This window comes from Pleurodeles waltl, chromosome 11, assembly GCF_031143425.1.
Source record: "Pleurodeles waltl isolate 20211129_DDA chromosome 11, aPleWal1.hap1.20221129, whole genome shotgun sequence".
NCBI classification, from domain to species: Eukaryota; Metazoa; Chordata; class Amphibia; order Caudata; family Salamandridae; genus Pleurodeles; species Pleurodeles waltl.
Genome location: NC_090450.1, coordinates 708,881,234 through 708,904,885, shown reverse-complemented (window position 1 = coordinate 708,904,885; position 23,652 = coordinate 708,881,234). Strand labels below are relative to the sequence as shown.

The following is a 23,652-nucleotide window of genomic DNA, read 5'->3' as shown; positions in this document are numbered from 1 at the left end:
CACTAAATCTCAGTTCTGCCCAGGACACTCCCACCTCCACTAAATCTCAGTTCTGCCAGGCAGACACCCACCTCCACTAGAGCTCGTTAATTCTGCCTTGGACACACTCCCCTACACCAAGCGGAGGTCAATTCTGCCCAGTAGCTGGCTTTTATTTCAGCCCAAAGCCGCCGCTCCCCCCTCCCCCGCCCCCTCCCAATAAAAGGTAGCCAATTGTTAGCTGCAGCGTCGCATCTTACTTCGGTCCTGGGACCCACGCTGTTTCCCTAGCCATAACCCTGTAAGCCAGCAAGCAAGCTTTACAGTGCACCCGACCAGCAGCATCCCCGTTACAATCCGTACATCTCGGTTGCCTTAGAGCACACATGGGGCAACCCCTGCTTCACATGCACACACTGCTCTGCCAGTGTACCCCCGTCGAGATCTGCGGGACCCTTTTCACCTCTAGGTACAAAGCACTGCCTTGTTACCCCACCCCTGACATGCAAAACCCTTGCTACGACAGCACCCACAACACTGCAGATAGACCCTAATTGTAATGTGAAGCACCCCTGCTCCTGTCCTAGTGCCCTCAGACATGTCTCGGCCCAGTCCCGAGAGACCCGCAGCGCTCCTAGTCTGGGGCCCGCACACATCCGCTGCCACGCCCGGCCTGTACTGCAGCACACACCGTTCTTCAGGCGCAGCTCAATCCTAACCTGCACCTTCGCCATTCAATCCTAGGGACCTCACACATTTCTGCCAATCAAACCCTGGCCTGTGTCCGCCACCCGACCCCTGGCCTGCAGCACCCCGGCAAGGCCGACACCCACAACTCTTTCGATGCACCCCAATCCTGATCTGCACCACTCCCCTCCCAGTACTAGGCACCGCACAGAGCTGCTGGTCTTCGCCCAGCCTTGACCTGCAGCGTCTGGGCTTGGGGGGGCAAACCACACCTGGTGCCCTATCTATGACGTGCAGCACCACAGCCCCAGGGAAGCGCCTAAATAGTGACTTGCAGCTCTCTTATTCAATACAACGAGCTCCGTTGTCCACGCCCTGAGCTGCAGTATCCATAGGACAGGTTTGTGGCGCACACGAATACCCCCTCCCTACCGCTGACCTGCAGCACCTCCACGCCACTGCAAGCAGATCTACCGATGCGCCCCAATCCCGGGCTGCAGCTCTGCCGCGCTACGCAGATACCCCTGCCGCCTCGAATAACCCCGCTGCCGCCTGCTCACCTCGTAGAGCAGGTACTCTCCCCTCGTGCGGTACTCCTCCCAGTCTCGCGCCTTGCTCTTCTTATCTGGAAGGTTCCTCTGGTGCTCGGCCAGGTCGTCGGTGAAGGTGTCCATCCACAGCTCGTGGGACTGACGCTGATCCTCCTGCGGGGCGAGACACCAGACCTCGTTAACCATAACCCCACCAGCACCAGCACCTCACTACATCGTACACAAACCACCGCCTCACTATGGTAAGGCCTGCGGAACCAACCCTCGTTTTTTTTACTACGCCACTAAAGCTGTAAGGAAAGGACATGCTTGTCAGTGTCGAATATTGCTGTCGGGAACTATAAAACTCGCACCTAGTAGAAAGCGTTTACTCGTGATTCTGGTCTCTGAATTTGTGAAGGAAACTGCTCTGTGCCTACCCCATCCCCTCCCACAACTCCCGCCCACCGGGCCTACAGCACGCGCCACACACAGCTGGCAATAATGGTCCCTTTAGCACTCAGAGCCACTATAATCCCTCACTTGTGTGTACATACTACTGGAGATAATTTTCTTATCCTGAAGGCAATCGGCTTTATGGGAGCCGGTGAACGCTCGTTAATGAGCGCTGTAATGCGGGCTGAGCAGTCAGTAATCCTCCTTCGTATCCGCAACGGGCTGAAGGTCGCCCTGCCCGTCACGCCAGGATGTGGGCGAAACCAGCGCCCCTGGGAGCTTTGAAGTTTGATTTGGGATTATTCTACAGGTGAGGATTCTGCAGGTTGAAGTATCCACCAGAAAAAGCACCATCATCCATTGCTCAGACACCGCATAATCCGGGTACCTCAAAGTGTTGGTACATCACAATACAAGTACACATAATCTAGGTGATAAAAAATTCCTAGTCCTCTCCAGACACTTTTTCCAGAAACAAGAACAAATCTTGCATCTAAAAAGTCAGTATTTGCGTTTCACCCAACTGTCTGTCTTTTCTCTTGATAGTCCATTACAAAGGATATATTATTATTACTAGGAAACACCTTATCCTATTATTTTGAAACAGGGAACTTTTCTGTCCACGCAAGTTTGAATATTTTTAACGTCCACTCGCCATGAAGGTTCCATTGCTAGACCTCGCTGACCACTTAAAGCAAAGTTAAATTTTAGTCTCACTTACGAAGAGAAAGTAGTCCTAGGCCTCAGATGACAGAACGTCATACTACTAGCCCCCCAACACTTACGCTGAGAGCTCATCACACACCAGCCTCACTTCCAATCCCTATGCTTTGTTCATAAGGCATAGAGTCCCGAAATCTGCACGATTTCACCAACACACCAAACCAGCAGGTTGGAAGGAGCCAACAAGAAGCACAATTAACCTTTAATGACCAACTCATCACCAACAAAGCCGGCCTGTAGTCAGTCATTACCCACATCCTGAAACACCTGGTCATAGGTGGCCTACCACTGGTATAATATTGACAAGGGCATTTCATACTAGTGTCCTGGTCTAATGGAAGTGGCCACATGTTATGCCACACACTGCAGATGAAATGAGTAGCAAGCAAGCGACCAGTGCCTGAAGAGCTGTAGTATCATTCTTAAGAAAGATTTCCAATAAAAAGGGAAGAAGTAAAGAAATGAAAGGGGAACTTTAATAATACAAAACTAAAAACCAAAGGACAAGCCAACCAACTCTGACCCTGAAGGTCACTAATTTGATGTGGATGCGCAAATGTGATCAGAAAATGCCGTAGTTTATGAGCCAGGATAACCATTGACTGATATGGACAGACCCACTACCTCATGCAGTATGTTGTGATGAACAGAAGCAGGGATTAAATGCAATTTGGACAGACCAATGGCTTAAGTGAACTGACACAAAGGCCCTTTATGTATATACATATAAACAATACACACACATATGTATTATTTCATTAACTTTTTGATTATAAGATCCTGACAGGGAGCTAAGCTTGTCAGTGAGGAGATTCTAGGAAGAATCATAACAGTGCAAATCTTCTATCCCTGGAATGTCAGAGGTGGTAACCAAGACTAAAACACTTCTCTAGAAACTATAATGTGTGAAATTTCATGCAACGAAATACCAATATATTGGCTTTAATAAAGAAAAGTACCATTCCATCTTTAAATGCCTAATGATATTAACATAAGTTTACATAGTAAACAAATCAGAATATGGAAGGAAAATGTCACTTACCCAGTGTACATCTGTTCGTGGCATTAGTCGCTGCAGATTCACATGCTGTGCATAGTCTGCCGTCTGGTGTTGGGTCGGAGTGTTACAAGTTGTTTTTCTTCGAAGAAGTCTTTTCGAGTCACGAGACCGAGGGACTCCTCCTTCTTTGGTTCCATTGCGCATGGGCGTCGACTCCATCTTAGATTGTTTTCCCCGCAGAGGGTGAGGTAGGAGTTGTGTATGTTGGTAATAGTGCCCATGCAATGGAATGAATAAGTATGTACAAAATGAAGGTTAAAGTAATATATTTACAAATGTACAAATGTTGAAGATTACTTCCAAATGGCTACAGGCTCCCGGGGAGGCGGGTGGGCGCATGTGAATCTGCAGCGACTAATGCCACGAACAGATGTACACTGGGTAAGTGACATTTTCCGTTCGATGGCATGTGTAGCTGCAGATACACATGCTGTGCATAGACTAGTAAGCAGTTATCTCCCCAAAAGCGGTGGTTCAGCCTGTAGGAGTGGAAGTAGTTTGAAATAATGTTCTTAGTACAGCTTGCCCTACTGTGGCTTGTTGTGCAGATAACACGTCTACACAGTAGTGCTTAGTAAATGTATGAGGCGTAGACCATGTTGCTGCCTTACATACTTCGTTCATTGGAATATTGCCTAGAAAGGCCATGGTAGCACCTTTCTTTCTGGTTGAGTGTGCCTTTGGTGTAATAGGCAGCTCTCTCTTTGCTTTAAGATAGCAGGTTTGGATGCACTTAACTATCCATCTAGCTATACCTTGTTTTGATATTGGATTTCCTGTATGAGGTTTTTGAAATGCAATAAATAGTTGTTTTGTTTTCCTAATTAGTTTTGTTCTGTCAATGTAGTACATTAGTGCTCTTTTGATGTCTACTGTATGTAGTGCTCTTTCAGCTATTGAGTCTGGCTGTGGAAAGAACACTGGCAATTCTACTGTTTGATTTAAGTGGAACGGTGAGATAACCTTTGGTAAGAATTTTGGGTTGGTTCTTAGAACTACCTTATTTTTGTGTATTTGAATAAATGGTTCTTGTATAGTAAATGCCTGAATTTCACTTACTCTTCTTAGAGATGTAATGGCAATGAGAAATGCAACTTTCCACGTTAAATATTGCATTTCGCAGGAATGCATGGGTTCGAAAGGTGGACCCATGAGTCTTGTTAAAACAATATTGAGGTTCCATGAAGGAACAGGTGGTGTCCTTGGTGGTATGATTCTTTTTAGGCCTTCCATAAACGCTTTAATGACAGGTATTCTAAATAGGGAAGTTGAATGAGTAATTTGCAGGTATGCAGATATTGCTGCGAGATGTATCTTTATGGAAGAGAAAGCTAGATTTGACTTTTGCAAATGTAGTAAATACCCTACTACATCTTTTGGAGATGCATGCAATGGTCGAACTTGATTATTATGGCAGTAGCAAACAAATCTTTTCCATTTACTTGCATAGCAGTGTCTAGTGGATGGCCTTCTAGCTTGTTTTATGACCTCCATACATTCTTGTGTGAGGTTTAAGTGTCCAAATTCTAGGATTTCAGGAGCCAAATTGCTAGATTCAGCGATGCTGGGTTTGGATGCCTGATCTGTTGCTCTTGTTGTGTTAACAGATCTGGCCTGTTGGGTAGTTTGACATGAGGTACTACTGACAGGTCTAGTAGTGTTGTATACCAAGGTTGTCTTGCCCATGTTGGTGCTATTAGTATGAGTTTGAGTTTGTTTTGACTCAATCTGTTTACTAGATATGGAAGGAGAGGGAGAGGGGGAAAAGCGTATGCAAATATCCCTGACCAATTCATCCATAGAGCATTGCCTTGAGAGTGCCGGTGTGGGTACCAGGATGCGAAGTTTTGGCATTTTGCGTTTTCTTTTGTTGCAAATAGGTCTATTTGAGGTGTTCCCCAAATTCGGAAGTAAGTGTTCAGGGTTTGGGTGTGAATCTCCCATTCGTGGACCTGATGGTGATCCCGAGAGAGACTGTCTGCTAGCTGGTTCTGGATCCCTGGAATAAACTGTGCATTAGGCGAATGTGGTTGTGAATTGCCCAATGCCATATTTCTTGTGTCAGGAGACACAACTGTGTTGAGTGTGTTACCCCCTGTTTGTTTAAATAATACATTGTCGTCATGTTGTCTGTTTTGACAAGAATGTATTTGTGGGATATGATGGGTTGGAATGCTTTCAACGCTAGAAATACTGCTAACAATTCGAGGTGATTTATATGAAACCTTCTTTGATGTACGTCCCATTGTCCTTGTATGCTTTGTTGATTGAGGTGTGCCCCCCACCCTGTCTTGGAAGCATCTGTTGTTATCACGTATTGTGGCACTGGGTCTTGGAAAGGCCGCCTTTTGTTTAAATTTGTACTGTTCCACCATAGAAGCGAGATATATGTTTGGCGGTCTACCAACACCAGATCTAGAAGTTGACCCTGTGCATGTGACCATTGTGATGCTAGGCACTGTTGTAAGGGCCTCATGTGCAATCTTGCGTTTGGGACAATGGCTATGCATGAGGACATCATGCCTAGGAGTTTTAATACCATCTTTGCATGTATTTTTTGTGTTGGATACATTGCTTGTATCACCCTGTGAAAATTTTGAACCCTTTGTGGACTTGGAGTGGCTATCCCTTTTGTTGTGTTGATTGTCGCTCCTAAGTATTGCTGTGTTTGACACGGCAGAATGTGTGACTTTGCATAGTTGATGGAGAAACCCAGTTTGTAAAGGGTTTGTATAACATAATCTGTGTGGTGTGAACACTTTGCCAGCGAGTTGGTTTTTATTAACCAATCGTCTAGGTACGGGAACACGTGTATTTGCTGCCTCCTGATATGTGCAGCTACTACTGCTAGGCATTTCGTAAAGACTCTTGGCGCGGTTGTTATTCCGAATGGCAACACTTTGAATTGGTAGTGTATTCCTTTGAATACGAACCTTAGGTATTTCCTGTGCAAGGGATGTATCGGTATATGGAAATACGCGTCTTTTAGATCTAAGGTTGTCATGTAGTCTTGCTGTTTCAGTAGTGGTATTACGTCTTGTAACGTGACCATGTGAAAGTGTTCTGATTTGATGAAGGTGTTTAGTGTTCTGAGATCTAATATTGGTCTCAGAGTTTTGTCCTTTTTTGGTATTAGAAAGTACAGTGAGTAAACTCCTGTGTTCTTTTGTGGACCTGGTACTAATTCTATTGCGTCTTTTTGCAGTAATGCTTGAACTTCTAATTGCAGAAGGTCTAAATGCTGTTTTGACATATTGTGTGTTTTCGGTGGGACGTTTGGAGGAAGTTGGAGAAATTCTATGCAATAGCCATGTTGGATGATTGCTAAGACCCAAGTGTCTGTTGTTATCTCCTCCCAAGATTTGTAGAACTGGCTTAGTCTTCCCCCCACTGGTGTTGTGTGAAGGGGTTGAGTGACTTGTGAGTCACTGCTTGCTTTGAGGGGTTTTGGGACCTTGAAATTTTCCCCTGTTTCTTGGGAATTGGCCCCCTCTGTATTAGCCCCGAAAGCCTCCCCTTTGATATTGTCCCTGGTAGGTAGACGGTGTTGTTTGTGAGGTGCTGGCTTGTGTGGCTTGACCTCGAAACCCTCCTCTGAAGGTGGTCTTGCGAAATGTGCCAAATGTGCCTCTGCCCTGCGGGGAATAGAGTGCGCCCATGGCTTTAGCTGTGTCAGTGTCTTTCTTTAATTTTTCAATTGCAGTGTCCACTTCTGGTCCAAACAATTGTTGTTCATTGAACGGCATATTGAGCACTGCCTGTTGTATCTCAGGTTTGAAGCCGGATGTGCACAGCCATGCGTGCCTCCTTATTGTCACCGCAGTATTTATTGTTCTTGCAGCTGTATCTGCTGCATCCATAGAAGAGCGGATTTGGTTATTGGATATGGTTTGTCCCTCTTCAACCACTTGTTTTGCTCTTTTCTGGAATTCCTTGGGGAGATGCTCGATGAGATGTTGCATCTCGTCCCAATGGGCTCTGTCATATCGCCCAAGGAGTGCCTGCGAGTTGGCGATACGCCACCGATTTGCAGCCTGTACTGCAACCCTTTTCCCAGCTGCATCAAACTTGCGGCTCTCCTTGTCCGGAGGTGGTGCGTCGCCTGATGTGTGCGAGTTGGCTCTTTTACGAGCTGCTCCTACGACAACTGAATCTGGTGTCAGTTGCGATATAATAAAAGCAGGGTCTGTGGGCGGTGCTTTGTATTTCTTCTCCACCCTTGGAGTTATTGCTCTGCTTTTAACTGGCTCCTTAAAGATTTGTTTAGCGTGCCTTAGCATTCCCGGGAGCATAGGAAGGCTTTGATAATTGCTATGGGTGGAGGACAGGGTGTTAAAAAGGAAGTCATCCTCGATAGGCTCTGAATATAGCGTTACGTTATGAAACTCTGCTGCCCTAGCTACCACCTGTGCATAGGCTGTACTGTCCTCAGGAGGTGAGGGCTTGGTGGGGTACGACTCAGGGCTATTGTCCGATACCGGAGCGTCGTAGAGATCCCATGCGTCCTGGTCATCTTGGCTCATGGTGGTATGAGCTGGTGATTGTGACGGAGTTTTTGCTGGTGATCTATGAGTTGCCGGTGGTGGAGAGGGTGGTGGAGTTACCTTCTTTACCACTTTTGCTTGTGGTGTCTTTTCTTGTTGTTGGAAATCTAGTTTCCTTTTCCTCCTGATTGGGGGAAGAGTGCTGATCTTCCCTGTCCCACTTTGTATAAAGATCCGCTTTTGTGTGTGATCTACATCTGTTGTTTGTAATTCCTCCTCAAATCTGTGTTTCTGTAGTTGGGAGGATAATGATTGTTCCTCTGAGTAGGAACTGGCTCTCGGTTCGGTTGCTGGGCGTTTTGGCACCGAAACCGTGTCCTTTGTTGTTTTCGGCTCCGACGAGAATTTTCTCTTTTTTGGTGTCGTACCCTCTCGGCGTCGCCCATCTTCGGTGCCGCTATCTTTGTGCCGAGTAGCTTCGGTTCCGCTGTCTCGGTGTCGACCCTTTTCTGCAGCACTTTCTCGGTCCCGAGATTGCTGCGTGCCTGTGTCTCGACCTGAGTCGGACGACCTCGGCACCAACTCGCCCTTTTTCGGTGCCGATGGACAGTCACCTACTTTATGGGTTGAGCCATGGCCTGTTGGCAGTGGCATTCCCTGGGCTTTGTCTGTCTTTCCGTGTGGTGTTTGTTTCGACGTCTTACTCACGGTTTCTTCGACGTCGAATTCTTCGGAATCCGATTCATGGATGTAGAAAGTTTCTTCTTCTTCTCCCTCTTCCTCGGACCGTCGTTGTCCTGTCGGCGTGGACGCCATCTGCAACCTTCTGGCTCTTCGGTCTCGGAGCGTTTTTCTCGACCGAAACGCTCGACAGGCCTCACACGTCTCTTCTTTGTGCTCGGGTGACAGGCACAAGTTACAGACCAAATGTTGGTCTGTATAGGGATATTTACTGTGGCATTTAGGACAGAATCGGAACGGGGTCCGTTCCATCAGTCTCGATGTTGCACGCGGTCGGGCCGACCAGGCCCCGACGGGGGATCGAAATTACCCCGAAGGGCTACCGGAGCTCTTCACGTTTCGGTGTCGATTCTGATCTAACCCGATACCGAACGAAACAATACCGACGTAGTTTTCCGCGATTCTGACTAACTTTCCGACCCGAAACACGGAGCGAAAAGGAACACGTCCGAACCCGATGGCGGAAAAAAAACAATCTAAGATGGAGTCGACGCCCATGCGCAGTGGAACCAAAGAAGGAGGAGTCCCTCCGTCTCGTGACTCGAAAAGACTTCTTCGAAGAAAAACAACTTGTAACACTCCGACCCAACACCAGACGGCGGACTATGCACAGCATGTTTATCTGCAGCTACACATGCCACCGAACATATATTTCCCTAGTGAACCAGTCAGGCCTCTAGATGTTATGATCGGCCTGTCACCATACCCTCACTCAGGCCTCCTGCACTGAGCCTAAGCTTTCCCGCAAGACAATCATCAGTCATAACATTACAAAAGTACACAACATTACAGCTGGTAAAGCAAACTGTTATCTCCCTTCTTAGAGGGCCTAACAAGGATTTTAACAGTGCACATCTTCTATGCCCAGGGCTTGTCAGTGGGGGTAACCAGCACCAAATCCCTTAACAACTATGGTAATCTGTAAAATTCCAAGTAACAAAATACCTAATCCATGGAACAAAATACCTATCTTTAGGCTTTAATAAAGAGTAACAACAACCCAGGCTTAAAATCCTATTACCTTTAACATACACTTTTCACAATTAGTATCTTACGCCTACTGCCTTTATTGTAATGTTTCATTATAAACAAACAGGCTAATAACCTTCATCACTGGCTTGTCACCATAATCAGCTCATACCTTCTGTGTTGGTCATAACCCTTCCCATCAGGGATACAGTAATAAAATCACAAATGTGTACAACATTGTAGTTGTTAAAACAATATACAATTCTTACTTATAGAACCTAATAAATATTTCCATTGTGCAAATCTTCTATCCCCATAGTTTGTTTGTGTGCGTCACCAACATCAAACACCTTGCCTGCTATAGTCATCTGTGCAATTACATATGGCCAAATACCTGTCTATATCATGTAAAATAATGTAATATTAATCCACTATGAGTCCTACTGGCTTTAGCAAATGTATTTCACAATAGATAAGCCAGGCCTCCTACGTTTGTCATAACTTTTCATAATAAACATATCAGACCTATAGCTTTTGGCATAACTTTTCCTTGCATTCCAATCAAGCCTATAGTTGTTTTATCATTGCCTTGTCACTATAACTAACTCGGGCATAATACCATGTACACTGAGTGCAAGCTTTCCCACAAGAAACCACCAGGCATACAGTTGTAAAATTACAAATGTATATAACATTACAGCTGCCCAAGTAATATACCATCTCTCCTATAACAGCCTAATAAGGATTATCATAGTTCATAACTTCTAGCCTAACAGTTTGTACGGATGGGTCACCAATACCAAAACCCTAAACTATTACGTTAATCTGTGAGATTTCAGGCAACAAAAGCCCCTGTTGGATTCAAAATAGAGTAATATCAATCCACCCTGAAATGCCTATTGACTTTAACATACACTTTTCACAATAAATAAATCAGATGTAGAGCCTTTATCAAAACATTTCATAATAAACAGGACAAGATGAAAGCCATGATCACTGGCATCCCTTCATAACCAATCCAGTCCTGCATAATGAGTATATGTTTTGCCACAAACCAAAAAGTGCAATTCAACAGTCTTTTTAGGAAAAGCACACAAAATCAGCCAAATAAAATCCTGTTCTCAGGGGGACCAACATGTGGGTCAAGCCTAAGCCTATCTCTCAGTAATACTCTGAAATCTCTAATTTGTTGTTCACAGATGGTGCAACAACAGCTTCAGTGTCAAGTTAGCAGCTCAATGTCAAGTCACATCTAAAAATCCATGTAGATCATTGTAGCCCGGGCATCACACACTGCTCTCAAACACAAAACCTCACTCTGAAGTCTAAAGTTAATAAAGGAGGCAGAGAGTGCTGGGACTGGAAACAGCAATACATTCGTTGTGATTATCCTCTTCTAATTACTGCTGCTGCCATAGCAAAACAAACACTGCAAATTATCTACTTATTCTAAGACAGGTTAACAGTGGCATTACAGTTCCATGTGTACGTCCCTGAAAGGGCAAGCTTTTTCCCACTGTAAGGTTAATACTTTATGCATGCTGATCGCACTGCTTTCTCAGGCAGCTGAATAAACAAAGAAAAAAATCACAGCTGTGTGGAAGCAATTGTTGTGTGGCACAACAAAACTTCTGCTCAATGAAAACGTACTCCACAAACTTGTGGACAAAGTGGAATCCCCTCTCTGTGCTACTCCTGAAAGCTATTTTTAGGTTGATCACATAAGGTTAGGTGTAAGACGTGCTGTTAAACCAGACATAAAAACAGGTTTTGCCACAATAATGCTCACAAACATGTCGTTAATGCTCTCTATTACACACCTACCTGAGTAGGATCTTCTTTATGATACTCATTAACCTGGGCTTCATTTTCTTTAATACTTAACAAAGTGAACTTTACCCTCTTTATAATAAGAGATGCTCTGAGTTGAATCCTCATTCTGTTATTCACTGAGCAAATCTCTTCATGACACCAATTACTACAAAGTAATCATTTCTAGCCTCGTTAGTTCACCTGACACCGAAGGTTAATTGCATTATAAAACGTGTTATAGAAGGAATTATCTATGACCAATAAATATTGCAAATGGATTATATTCGGGTATTGAGTAGGAAAGAAAAGTTCACGCAATAACTTGTTTGTATAGTGCCTGGACCTCAAGACCGGAACTTTTACTGTTTTAAGGGGACGTGGTTTGTCGAACTCAAAAGAATGGATTTCAAAGGTGGCTATGGTGGCATTCAAATTGATGACTTGCAAGTCACATAAAATGCTAGCGCAGGGAGTTTTAATCACGGAACTGTCTTGCAGGTAAACCGAACCACACTATAAGCCTCCCACACATCCGACTGCCAACAAATGCTCACCAATCGAAATTGGAATCAGCCAGAGAAGGTCAGTCTCTGGAATACAAGTAATGTTCAGTGGTGGATGGTAATAAAAGCCAGTATGGGGGAATGGCGAGTGAGGCACTGAAAGAAAGCGCTACATGAAGGAGTTGCAGAGGGTTGCAATCTGGTGTACAGACTTAACTGGTTTCGTGCATTTTTTTAGTAGGCGTATCTAAAACTAAGAATCCCTAGAACGCAATACAAAACCAACAATGTCATCAAACCGGTAGAATAATTGAAAATAGTGTCCAAAACAACAGGTTAAACATATGCTAGAAGACATTATAATAATATTATTGTGATAATTGACAAAATGAATAATGCCAGGGTGGTTCCTATGAACACCCAGTTTTGTTTCTGATACCACCTAAACAAAAACCGAATAATAACTGCACTTTTTTTGCTACAGATCACCCAGTACGCCAGTGAGTAAGGGAAGTGAAGAAAATAATCTGGAAGTTTTTAGCAAGTGAGAGATAGATAGATGGAGAGAGAATGAGAGCGAAAGAGGAGGTGAAGTGGCAAGGTATGTGAAACATAGGCTATATCATTTTGCGTTACTGAAATATAATTAAGAAGTTTATAGAAACTTAAAATGTAAGCATAAACTCCTTTGTTTATATTACCATAACCTTTTAGGAGTTTTTCTGTCATGACAATAAAGAATATCAAAACAACCAAAAATTGTTAATAGGAAAAATCCCTGTATAATAGTTTTTAAATCACGAATTCAGTGGTTGCCAACCTGTGGGCCGGGGACCCCTGGGGGTCCGCGAAGCCTCCTCAGGGGCTCGCGACTGCTTAGAAAATTTTATATTATTAGGTTCCAACTATCAGTAATGACTCAGTGGGGGTCCCCGGATTCCAATAATGATTCAGTGGGGGTCCCCGGGCTCCAGTATTGAAAAAATGGGGGTCCACGGAAGTCAAAAGGTTGGGAACCACTGCACTAATTAATCAGAACGCTATATTCAGAATATGTAGAAATCTGCGATGAAGTCCCCCTAATACCCGCTTCACCTGATGGGAGAACTCCCAATACCTACCCCACCTTTCCGGTCTTCTACCCACTACTCTCAAGAGCCTTCCCTGATCTATAATACATTGTGTGTATCTTCTTATGCACAAGCCGGTACGGGCCTGGGATGTCCTAGCCCTCAAATGGATGACCTTCACCAGAGACTGGGAATACTGATGGGCTCTTTAATAGTCTCTGAAAATGACTTTGTGTTGGTAAATAAGGCCGTGTTCCCAGAGTAGCCTGGACAAGCTAATGTTTTTCAAAGTGGCTCACTATGCTTGCCTGGCTCCAATGCTGGGCTGAAGCTTATGCTTGAAAATGTCATGATTAGGGTCTTTTCTTTCTTTATTCTCTGTTCAGGAGTCTCCATCAGCTAGAAATAAGAAGTAAGTCTTTCCCTGCCCCATGAGGAACTGACAAAAGTCCCTACTATGATCATTCAGCTCCCAATCTACTAGTGGCCAACTACTGGACTTCCTAGTTCATCATACCTGATGGCACTTACACCTTGTGCCAGGTCCAGTTATCCCTTATTAGTAGATTAGTAGTATTCTAGCAGCTTAGGCTGATAGAGGTAGCTATAGGAGAGCAGCATAGGCTGAACTAGGAGACATGCAAAGCTCCTACCATACCACTTATATCATATAGCACTATATCATAAGAAACACAATACTCAGAGTTACTAAAAATAAAGGTACTTTATTTTAGTGACAATATGCCAAAAGTATCTCAGAGGATATACTCCCTTAGGAGGTAAGTAAAATACACAAAATATACACACAAACCAAAATCAGGTAAGTAAACAGTTAGAAAAGTAGTGCAAACACTGTAGAATACAATAGGATGCAATAGGACACAATAGGCCTGGGGCAACGCAAACAATATACTCCAAAAGTGGAATGCAAACCACGAATGGACCCCAGGCCTAGTGTCGTGTGTAGAGAGTCGCTGGGAGTGTAAGAAAACACTAAGGGTGTCCAAGATACCCCACCCCAAGACCCTGAAAAGTAGGAGTAAAGTTACCCTACTACCCTAGAAAGACAGTAAATTCGAGATAGGGGATTCTGCAAAGGCAACAACTGAATGCAAAGCACTGAAGACGGATTCCTGGACCTGAGGACCTGCAAAGGAAGGGGACCAAGTCCAAGAGTCATGCAAGTGTCCAGGGGGGGGCAGGTGCCCACTAAACCCTGGATGAAGGTGCAAAAGGGCTGCCTCCTGGTGGAAGAAGCCGAAGATTCTGCAACAACGGAAGGTGCCAGGAACTTCTCCTTTGGTCAGAAGATGTCCCACGGCGTGCTGGAGGATGCAGAGTTGGTTCCACACAGAAAGACCGCAAACAAGCCTTGCTAGCTGCAAGGGTCGCGGTTGAAGATAATGGGTGCTGCCCGGGCCCAGAAAGGACCAGGAGGTCACCCCTTGGAGGAGGACACAGAGGGGGCGCTCAGCAACAGAGAGAGCTCATGCAGAAGCAGGCGGCACCCGCAGAAGCACTTGAAAAGGCATTCAAGAAATCTGAGCACGGCGGTCATCTCAACACAACAAAAGAGGGTCCCTTGAAGCCCGTGATCAACTCAGCGAGTTGAGCAATGCAGGACAGAGTGCTGGGGACCTGGGCTGTGTTGTGCACGAAGGAATCCTTGCAAAAGTGCACAGAAGCCCAAGCAGCTGCAGATCAAGTAGTACACAGTATTACTGTCTGGCGTGGGGAGGCAAGAACTTACCTCCACCAAATTTGGAAAGATGGACCACTGGACTGTCGGGATCACTTGGATCCAGCTCCTGTGTTCCAGGGACCACGCTCGTCAAGATGAGAGGGGACCCAGTGGACCGGTGATTCAGAAGTTTGGTGCTTGCGTTAGCAGGGGGAAGATTCTGTCGACCCACGGGAGATTTCTTCTTGGCTTCCAGTGCAGGGTGAAGGCAAACATCCCTCAGAGCATGCACCACCAGGAAACAGTTGAGAAAGCCGGCAGGATTAGGTGCTACAATGTTGCTGGTAGTTGTCTTGCTACTTTGTTGCGGTTTTGCAGGCGTCCTGGAGCAGTCAGCGGTCGATCCTTGGCAGAAGTTGGAGAGAGAGATGCAGAAGAACTCTGGTGAGCTCTGGCATTCGTTATCTGAAGAGAAACCCACAGGAGAGACCCTAAATAGCCCTTAGATGAGGATTGGCTACCTAACCAGGTAAGAGCCTATCAGGAGGGGTCTCTGACGTCACCTGCTGGCACTGGTCACTCAGAGGTCTCCATTGTGCCCTAACACCTCTGCATTCAAGATGGCAGAGGTCTGGGACACACTGGAGGAGCTCTGGGCACCACCCCTGGGGTGGTGATGGACAGGGGAGTGGTCACTCCCCTTTCCTTTGTCTAGTTTCGCGCCAGAGCAGGGGCTGGGGGATCCCTGAACCGGTGTAGACTGGCTTATGCAAGGAGGACACCATTTGTGCCCTTCAAAGCGTTTCCAGAGGCTGGGGGAGGCTAGTCCTCCCCAGCCCTTAACACATATTTCCAAAGGGAGAGGGTGTTACACCCTCTCTCAGAGGAAATCCTTTGTTCTGCCTTCCTGGGACTGGGCTGCCCAGACCCCAGGAGGGCAGAAACCTGTCTGAGGGTTGGTAGCAGCGTTAGCTGCAGAGAAAACCCCAGAGAGCTAGCTTGGCAGTACCCGGGGTCTATGCTGGAGCCCGGAGATGCATGGGATTGGCACCCCAATACCAGATTTGGCTTGGGGGGACAATTCCATGATCTTAGACATGTTACATGGCCATGTTCGGAGTTACCCTTGTGAAGCTACATAGAGGTATTGACCTATATGTGGTGCATGCGTGTAATGGTGTCCCCGCACTCACAAAGTCTGGGGAAATTGCCCTGAACAATGTGGGGGCACCTTGGCTAGTGTCAAGGTGCCCTCACACTTAGTAACTTTGCACCTAACCTTCACTAAGTGAGGGTTAGACATATAGGTGACTTATAAGTTACTTAAGTGCAGTGTAAAATGACTGAGAAATAACGTGGACATTATTTCACTCAGGCTGCAGTGGCAGTCCTGTGTAAGAATTGTCTGAGCTCCCTATGGGTGGCAAAAGAAATGCTGCAGCCCATAGGGATCTCCTGGAACCCCAATACCCTGGGTACCTAGGTACCATATACTAGGGAATTATAAGGATGTTCCAGTGTGCCAATTAGAATTGGTGAAAATGGGCACTAGCCTGCAGTGACAATTTTAAAAGCAGAGAGAGCATAAACACCGAGGTTCTGGTTAGCAGAGCCTCAGTGATACAGTTAGGCCCCACACAGGGAACACATATAGGCCACAAACTATGAGCACTGGGGTCCTGGCTAGCAGGATCCCAGTGACACAGGCAAAAACAAACTGACACACAAGTAAAAATGGAGGTGACATGCCAGGCAAGATGGTACTTTCCTACAATAAGGTGCTACAGTTATTGTGGAGTGCTATTCCTTCCACAAGACTACACTGTGATCTAAAATAATCCTAAGAAATGTTGGCGTTACCTGCACCCTAGGGACTCAGTGGCACTTGCCAATAGCATTTGATGATGCCCAAGGCAGTCGCCCTACCTGGTCTAACAACTCACCAGGTTTGGCCAGGAGCTCAGCTTCAATCACCATCATCGGTTTTATCGAAATCTGCACAAAATCATAAACCCCATTATTTTTAAGAACAATCACTACCGGGATAACTAATGAGCTACAGTGGAACCCAGTCCCATCATTCTACTGTGCAATGCGAGCCCACTCTACATATCAAAGCGCTATGAAGTGAATTCTCCATAGGCACTGATCTTTGCAATTGGTATAAGATAGTGTCTATTCCCCGGCTGCCTTGAGTCACAGAGAGTCAATTCTGACTGTTTAACAGGTAAGTTGTAGGCCGCCCCCCCTAAGTCTCAATGCTCCGTTCTCCTCTGGTGCTAATAAAGATTTCTTTAGATTGTAGCTACATATTAAATAATTTCCACGCTCTGAGCATTGTCTATATGGTGCTTGATTCCGTGAGCGTTGGTAACCTTACCACACGAGGGTATGCATATGCATTTTGTTTTTCAGATAATTTATCTCCAAGCCAAATATAGGTTTGGGAATCAAATAATCTATTTTAAACTCAACTTCCTAATTTCTGATCTGTTCGCTGCAGCCACAGATGATTCAGAGTTCCTGCATGCCGGAAAAATTGAATAGCAGCTGGCCCTCATGGCACAGACTCGCACATTCCCTGGGTATGTAGGGAAGGTGGTCCTGAGATTCTCCTGAAAGCGTGCAGTGGATTACACTGAGCTCGGTCGACGCAACAACGTAGAAAATTTAACACAACCCTTCCCCCCTCAGAGACAGTGGGCAGAGTTGGAGCGCCTCATCACATCGACCTACTCCGCTCTGCACGGGCTGTGCTTCTAACAAAATTCCATCAACAACACTAAAGACCAACTGGCAAGTAGTCACTTGGCAAATCGTCAACATACGAGAGGCAAATTGTTGAAAGGATCTGCTATATATTCGGGTTCAATAGTTAAATGTACTTTAGAAAAGTCAAAATATTTACCACCATTTAAAAGGTCACAGGAACTGAAAGCTAAATGAGTTAACAAATAGAAAAGACAAGAGGAATTAAAAAACACTAATAGAAAGACGGAGTCTTCTGCTATCCATAGTGATCATCATAGGACCAGCTGAAGGGAAACATGGAAGAGAAGCATGCAAAAGCATTAAAGGAAAAAACAGGGCAATGTGCAACGGGCAAAAGTGAGGCAGAAGGAGATGGGAGATGCACATTTAAACAACTTAAAAAAAGAACAGACTCTGCCAAAGATGTTTAGGAATGGAAGGAGTGAGTATGCATAAAGGAGAAAAAGTGTGTAAAAGGCAGCAGAAGGAAAAATTAAATTGAGGTAAAAATACAATAGAAACAAGCACTGTCAAGGCCTACAGGTATGGCATGGCTGCCTACCTTTTGGCTTTGTGAATGCTCGTTTTGTTTTGTAATTTTTTAAAAACCATAATTACAAAATGTATTACAAAAATGCCCACCTGTGCATATATATGCGTGATCACATGGGCAGTCAACTGGAAATGTTTTTATAATAAAGTTAAAGAAAAGCCAAAGAAGGCTGTCTATGTGCCGGATGCGCAACATATGTAGTCATCTGTAAATATTTTTTATTAAATTAAAATACATTTAAGACGTGGGCTCCCATGAATGTTCATGCATGCAAATGCGGGCACCATTAAAAAAAATGAAGCACATGAACCACGCATCTGACAGACATGTATAGCCCGGCAACAGTGTTGTGGGAGCTTCCAGGCCCTTGCCAATATAACAAAAATATAGATAAAATCAAAAATATTAAATTTTTCTCTAAAAGCACACCAGAGTAGTCCCTGGCACTGACGGAAACTGCTCCCTTTGAAAGATACATTTGCCATTATTCAGAGTGAAGTTAGCCAATGGCAGAAGTGGGCTGACCAATTGCCCCATGCTGTTTGCTGCCATAGGCAAAGAAAAATGTGAATGACACAACAAACTAATGGATGATCTGAGCTGGCTGAAAGCCCCTATAAGTATATCCTATATAATTTTAGTACACCCAAAAGGACTTAACTAAAACCAGACTTTAAAAGGAGGATGGAACAGTGTAAAATTGTGGAAGATGGGTGGTGAATGGCTAGAACAGGAGTTGAGGAACCTAAAGAAGAGGATGTTTCAGGGGCATCTATCAATTTAATGGGAAAAGGGGACAAGGAATTAGGCAAACTTGACAAGAAAACTGCCATGACGAAAGAACTTAATATGTACCTGTTGATTTCATCATCGACACTACAGCCAATTTGAACATTTCCACCAACCTGATTAATCAGGAAATTTACAACATATCTGATTTTTGTCAGGATCTCGCTACAAGACGATAAGAACAAGTTACTTACCTTCGGTAACGAATTATCTGGTAGAGACTAACTGCAGATTCCTTACCTTAGAATTCCCTGACGGCAGCTTTGAATCCAGAAATTTTCTGCTGAGCAGTACCCTGCGTGCGCCACCAGGTGGCATCGTTTGGATCCACGTGCATCGTCCGGCTCCTTGGTGGCATTGTTAGCGTCGTTGGAGCCATCTATATAGACTTCACCTCGCCACGTGTACGTCAGTTCTTGTTCCACAACTTTCCACGCCAGAAGCGCAGAGTCATGGAAGAACCAACAGTGTTTAGTTTAGTTTTGTCACTTGATTGTTTGAAGAAAAATACATGAATACATGCCTCTAAGAAAGGCAAAAATACAAAAAAATATATATATGTATATATATCCGCAGTGCGGGGAGGCTTGGGTGGGTGTTAGGAATCTGCAGCTAGATAGAGTCTCTACCAGATAATTCATTACCAAAGGTAAGTAACTTGTTCATCTGATAGAGACTTCTAGCTGCAGATTCCTTACCTTAGAATAGATACCCAAGCTAAAATTCCTGGTGGTGGGTTCTGAGGATATATTTCATACCAGGAAGTCCTGTAGGACCGAGAGGGCAAAATGCCCCTCCCTTCTCACCTGGCTATCCAGGCAGTAGTGTCTTGCAAACGTGTGCAAGGAAGCCCACGTTGCCGCTTGGCAAATGTCAAGCACCGGCACGCCACGCCACAAGCTAATGCAGTGGTAGCAGCTTTTCCTCTGGTAGAGTGAGCCCTCAAGCCCTCTGGAGGCTGCTTCTTGGCCAAAGCGTAGCAGATCTTTATACAGAGAACGACCCAGCGGGAAATGGATCGTTTCTGTACTGCCCAACCCTTCTTTGCACCAACATACCCCACAAAGAGTTGGTTGTCCACCTGGAACTCTTTTGTGCGATCAAGGTAGAACGATAACTCTCTTTTTTGGTCCAGCCGATGGAGCCACTCTTCTTCTTTAGAGGGATGCGGTGGCGGAAAGAAGGTGGGCAGAGTGATATTTTGATCCAGATGGAAAGGGGTCACCACCTTGGGGAGGAAAGAGGCACAAGTTCTTAATACTACTTTGTCAGGATATATCGTGAGATACAGCGATTTCAATGATAAGGCCCACAGCTCACTCACTCTCCTGGCAGATGTAATTGCCACCAAAAAGGCTGTTTTGATAGTGAGCAGCCGGAGAGGACAGTTATGTAAGGGCTCAAAAGGAGCACACATTAGGAAAGGAAGAACAAGATTAAGATCCCACTGGGCATGACAAAGGGCACAGGTGGAAACATATGCACACGCCCTTTCAAAAATCTTTGTACTATAGGAGGCTTAAACAAAGATGGTTGATCGGGCAAGCATAGAAAAGCCAATAAGGCAGCAAGATTGCCCTTGAGAGTCCCTAAAGAGGAACCCTAATGGGCAAGAGATAAAATAAATAAAAGGATATTAGATGGAGAAGAAGAAAGAGAATCAATAGACCTCTCTGTACAATATGAAACAAAATGTTTCCATCAGCAGGTGTAAATCGACTTAGTAGCGGGACGCCTACCTGCCAGAATGACATCACAAACTTCGGAAGGGAGGTCGTAAACCATCAACTGTCGCCACTCAACCTCCACACATGAAGCCGCAAAGTTGACAGGTTCAGGTGGAAAACCTTCCCCTGCTGCTGCAACACAAGATCCTCCCAAAGAGGCAACCTGATTGGAGGACTGATGCTCATTTTGAGAAGCTCTGGATACCAGACCCTCCATGCCCAATCCGGAGCCACTAGGATTACTTGGGCCCGGTCATTCCTGATTTTCTTGAGAACTCTGGGCAGAAGTGGTATGGTAGAAAAGTGTACAGGAGGCCTGAACTCCACTGGCGATGAAAAGCGTCACCTAGCGATAGCCCCCTTGGAAACTCCAACGAGCAAAACTGCTGGCATTGCGCGTTCTCTACGGAAGCGAACAGGTCTAACCAAAGCTCTCCCCACTGCTGAAAGACTCCTTGCGCCACCTCCGGATGGAGATACCATTTGTGATCTTCTAAGCATTTTCGGCTGAGTTCGTCCGTCCTGGCGTTCAGAGAACCTGCCAGGTGTTGAACCACCAGGGATATGCCCTACTGTTCCAGCCCTGTCCAGAGAGACAGAGCCTCTTGACAAAGGGTCCACGACCCCACACCGCCCTGCTTGTTGCAGTACCACATTGTGGTGGTGTTGTCTGTGAACACCTGCACTACCTTCCCTTTCACAATAGGAAGAAATGCCTTTAATGCTAGTCGGATCGCCTGAAGCTCCAACAAGTTGATATGGAGCCCAGATTCCGCTGGAGACCAGTAACCTCTGATCGCCACCTCTCCCAGATGGCAGCCCCATCCCAGAAGTGATGCATCTGTCACTACTGTGAGATCTGGTTGGGGAAGGGAGAGGAGTCTGCCTTTGACCCAATCGCAGTTCACTAAGCACCACTGGAGATCCTTTGCAGTCCCCTCCGAGTTCTGAACCACGTCAGTAAGATTCCCCTGATGCTGTGCCCATTGGAACTTCAGGTCCCACCGCAGAGCCCTCATATGCCATCTGGCATGCTTGACTAATAGGATGCAGGAAGCCATGAGTCCCAACAGCATCAGAGTCTGTCTCACTGAAATCCAGGATAGAGGCCGAAACATCGGTATCATAACCTGAATATCCTGGACTCGCTGCTCGGGAGGATAGGCCCGATACTGCACTATGTCCAGAACAGCTCCGATAAAAATGAGCTTCTGAGAGAGAGTCAGGTGTGACTTCGGCACATTGATAGTGAACCCCAGCGAGTGCAGGAGTTTCGCCGTCGTCTGGAGATGGGTGACGAGAGCCTGGGACGTGGGAGCCTTCAACAGCCAATCGTCCAGGTAGGGGAAGACTGAAATCCCTGACCTGCGCAGATGAGCTGCCACCACCGCCATCACCTTCGTGAACATCCGAGGGGACTGGTGAGACCGAAAGGGAGCACGGTAAACTGAAAGTGCTCGTGGCCCACCTTGAACCGCAAGCAACGCCTGTGGGCAGGCAGGATGGGGATATGGAAATACACGTCCTGCAAGTCCAACGCTACCATCCAGTCTCCTTGGTCTAGGTCAGACAAGACCTGAGCAAGAGTGAGCATCTTGAATTTGTCCTTCTTGAGGAAGAGATTGACGTCCCTTAAATCCAAGATAGGGCGAAGGCCCTTGTTCTTTTTGGGAATCAGAAAGTAGCGGGAATAACAACCACTGCCTACTTCTGATATCTGGACCCTTTCTATGGCTCCTTTAGCCAAGAGAGCCGAAACTTCCTTGCGGAGCAAAACCAATTGTCCTCCATCAGCCGTTCTTTTGACGGAGGAATAGAGGGAGGAAAAGACTGGAAGGGGAGGGACTAGCCCTTCCGTATGATCTGCAAGACCCATTTGTCCGTTGTGATGGAATGCCAGTGAGGGAGATGAAACTGAATCATCCCGCTCGACGTTCCATTGACTCCTCATCGGCCGACGGGCGAGGGGAACTCAAAGTCTGCTTGGACTTCTTCTTCTTGTGCCTCTTACCTGAATGATTAGATGACCTCGAATGCGAGGAAGAGGACTTGGGGCTCCGGAAGCAGTGCAGCGACCTCCTCCTACTGCAGGACTGTGACTTCCTCGGAGTCGTGCCGACCGAAGACAGCTGTCGGGCCGCAAGAAGTTTGAGGGATCTCTCCCTCAAGGCCTTCGGAGTCATGGCCCAACAGTCGGAGCACAAAGTGGAGTTGTGATCCTTCTCGAGGCACCAAAGGCAAACTCAGCGTGGATCCGTTACCAACATGGTGCGATGGGTTGCACCACACGGTTTGAACCCAGTCTTTCTCAAAGACATGCTTCAAACAATCAAAAAAGGGAGAAAAAAAACGACGTTCGTCGAAGAAAAGGGTAGCTCTTATACGGATCTGCATTTAACCGGCGCGGAAGGAAAAGAACTGACAGACAAGCGCCGAGGTGGCGTCTATATAGACAACTGTGATGTCATAGACAGCTCCAACAACGGCGACGATGTAACGCGGAGTGGGACAAATCACGCGGATCCGAACGACGCCACCAGACGGCGCGCACAGGGTACTGCTCAGCACTATAATTCCGGATTCGAAGCTGACGCCAGGGAATTTTAAGGTAAGGAATCTGCAGCTAGAAGTCTCTATCAGATCTTCTGTTTGAAATCATTTTTCATTACCTGGTACAAAATACTGGTCCCTGTGTGGCTGTCGTAATATTGAAGCAGACAATAGTTTCTGAGCACACGTTTGTGGCCTCCCTGCTCTGTTAGTACCAGGCATGGGGGCTTCTCCAAGTGGACAATGGCCCACTCCAATGTCCATCACAGATTTTCTCCCTTTCATCGTAACCTAGTCTTGCATGAATAGCTAATGCACCCTGGCAGGGCCTGAACCCAGGCTTTGGCTCTCCTGATCATCTTCTCGTCATAGCTCGCTTCCTCATTGTCGCTGCCCTGATTATACATGTTTTTTCACTCCCTTTTTATAGCAATAGAGCACGTGGCAGGAGTCTCATTCTGTCGAGGTCTCACCCCATGCAATGGATTAGGTGTTACTTAGTGATTTAATTTGTGCAGTTTTCCGGGGTTAGACTGTGGAGACGGCTTGGTGGGATCCACAAGGCATTTTGGTCTCAAAAACAAGTG

General features: G+C 45.9%; 1 protein-coding gene across 4 annotated transcripts in view; it reads right to left on the bottom strand.

Annotated features, from left to right (window-relative positions):
- Positions 1 to 23,652, bottom strand: part of LOC138266027 (PH and SEC7 domain-containing protein 4-like) — a 257,026-nt gene that overhangs the window by 4,515 nt on the left and 228,859 nt on the right. For all 4 annotated transcript variants that reach the window (XM_069214335.1, XM_069214338.1, XM_069214336.1 and 1 more), the window contains one exon: positions 1,227 to 1,370. In XM_069214335.1, coding sequence (XP_069070436.1) covers positions 1,227 to 1,370 — 144 coding nt within the window. The remainder of the gene's footprint in view (positions 1 to 1,226; positions 1,371 to 23,652) is intronic.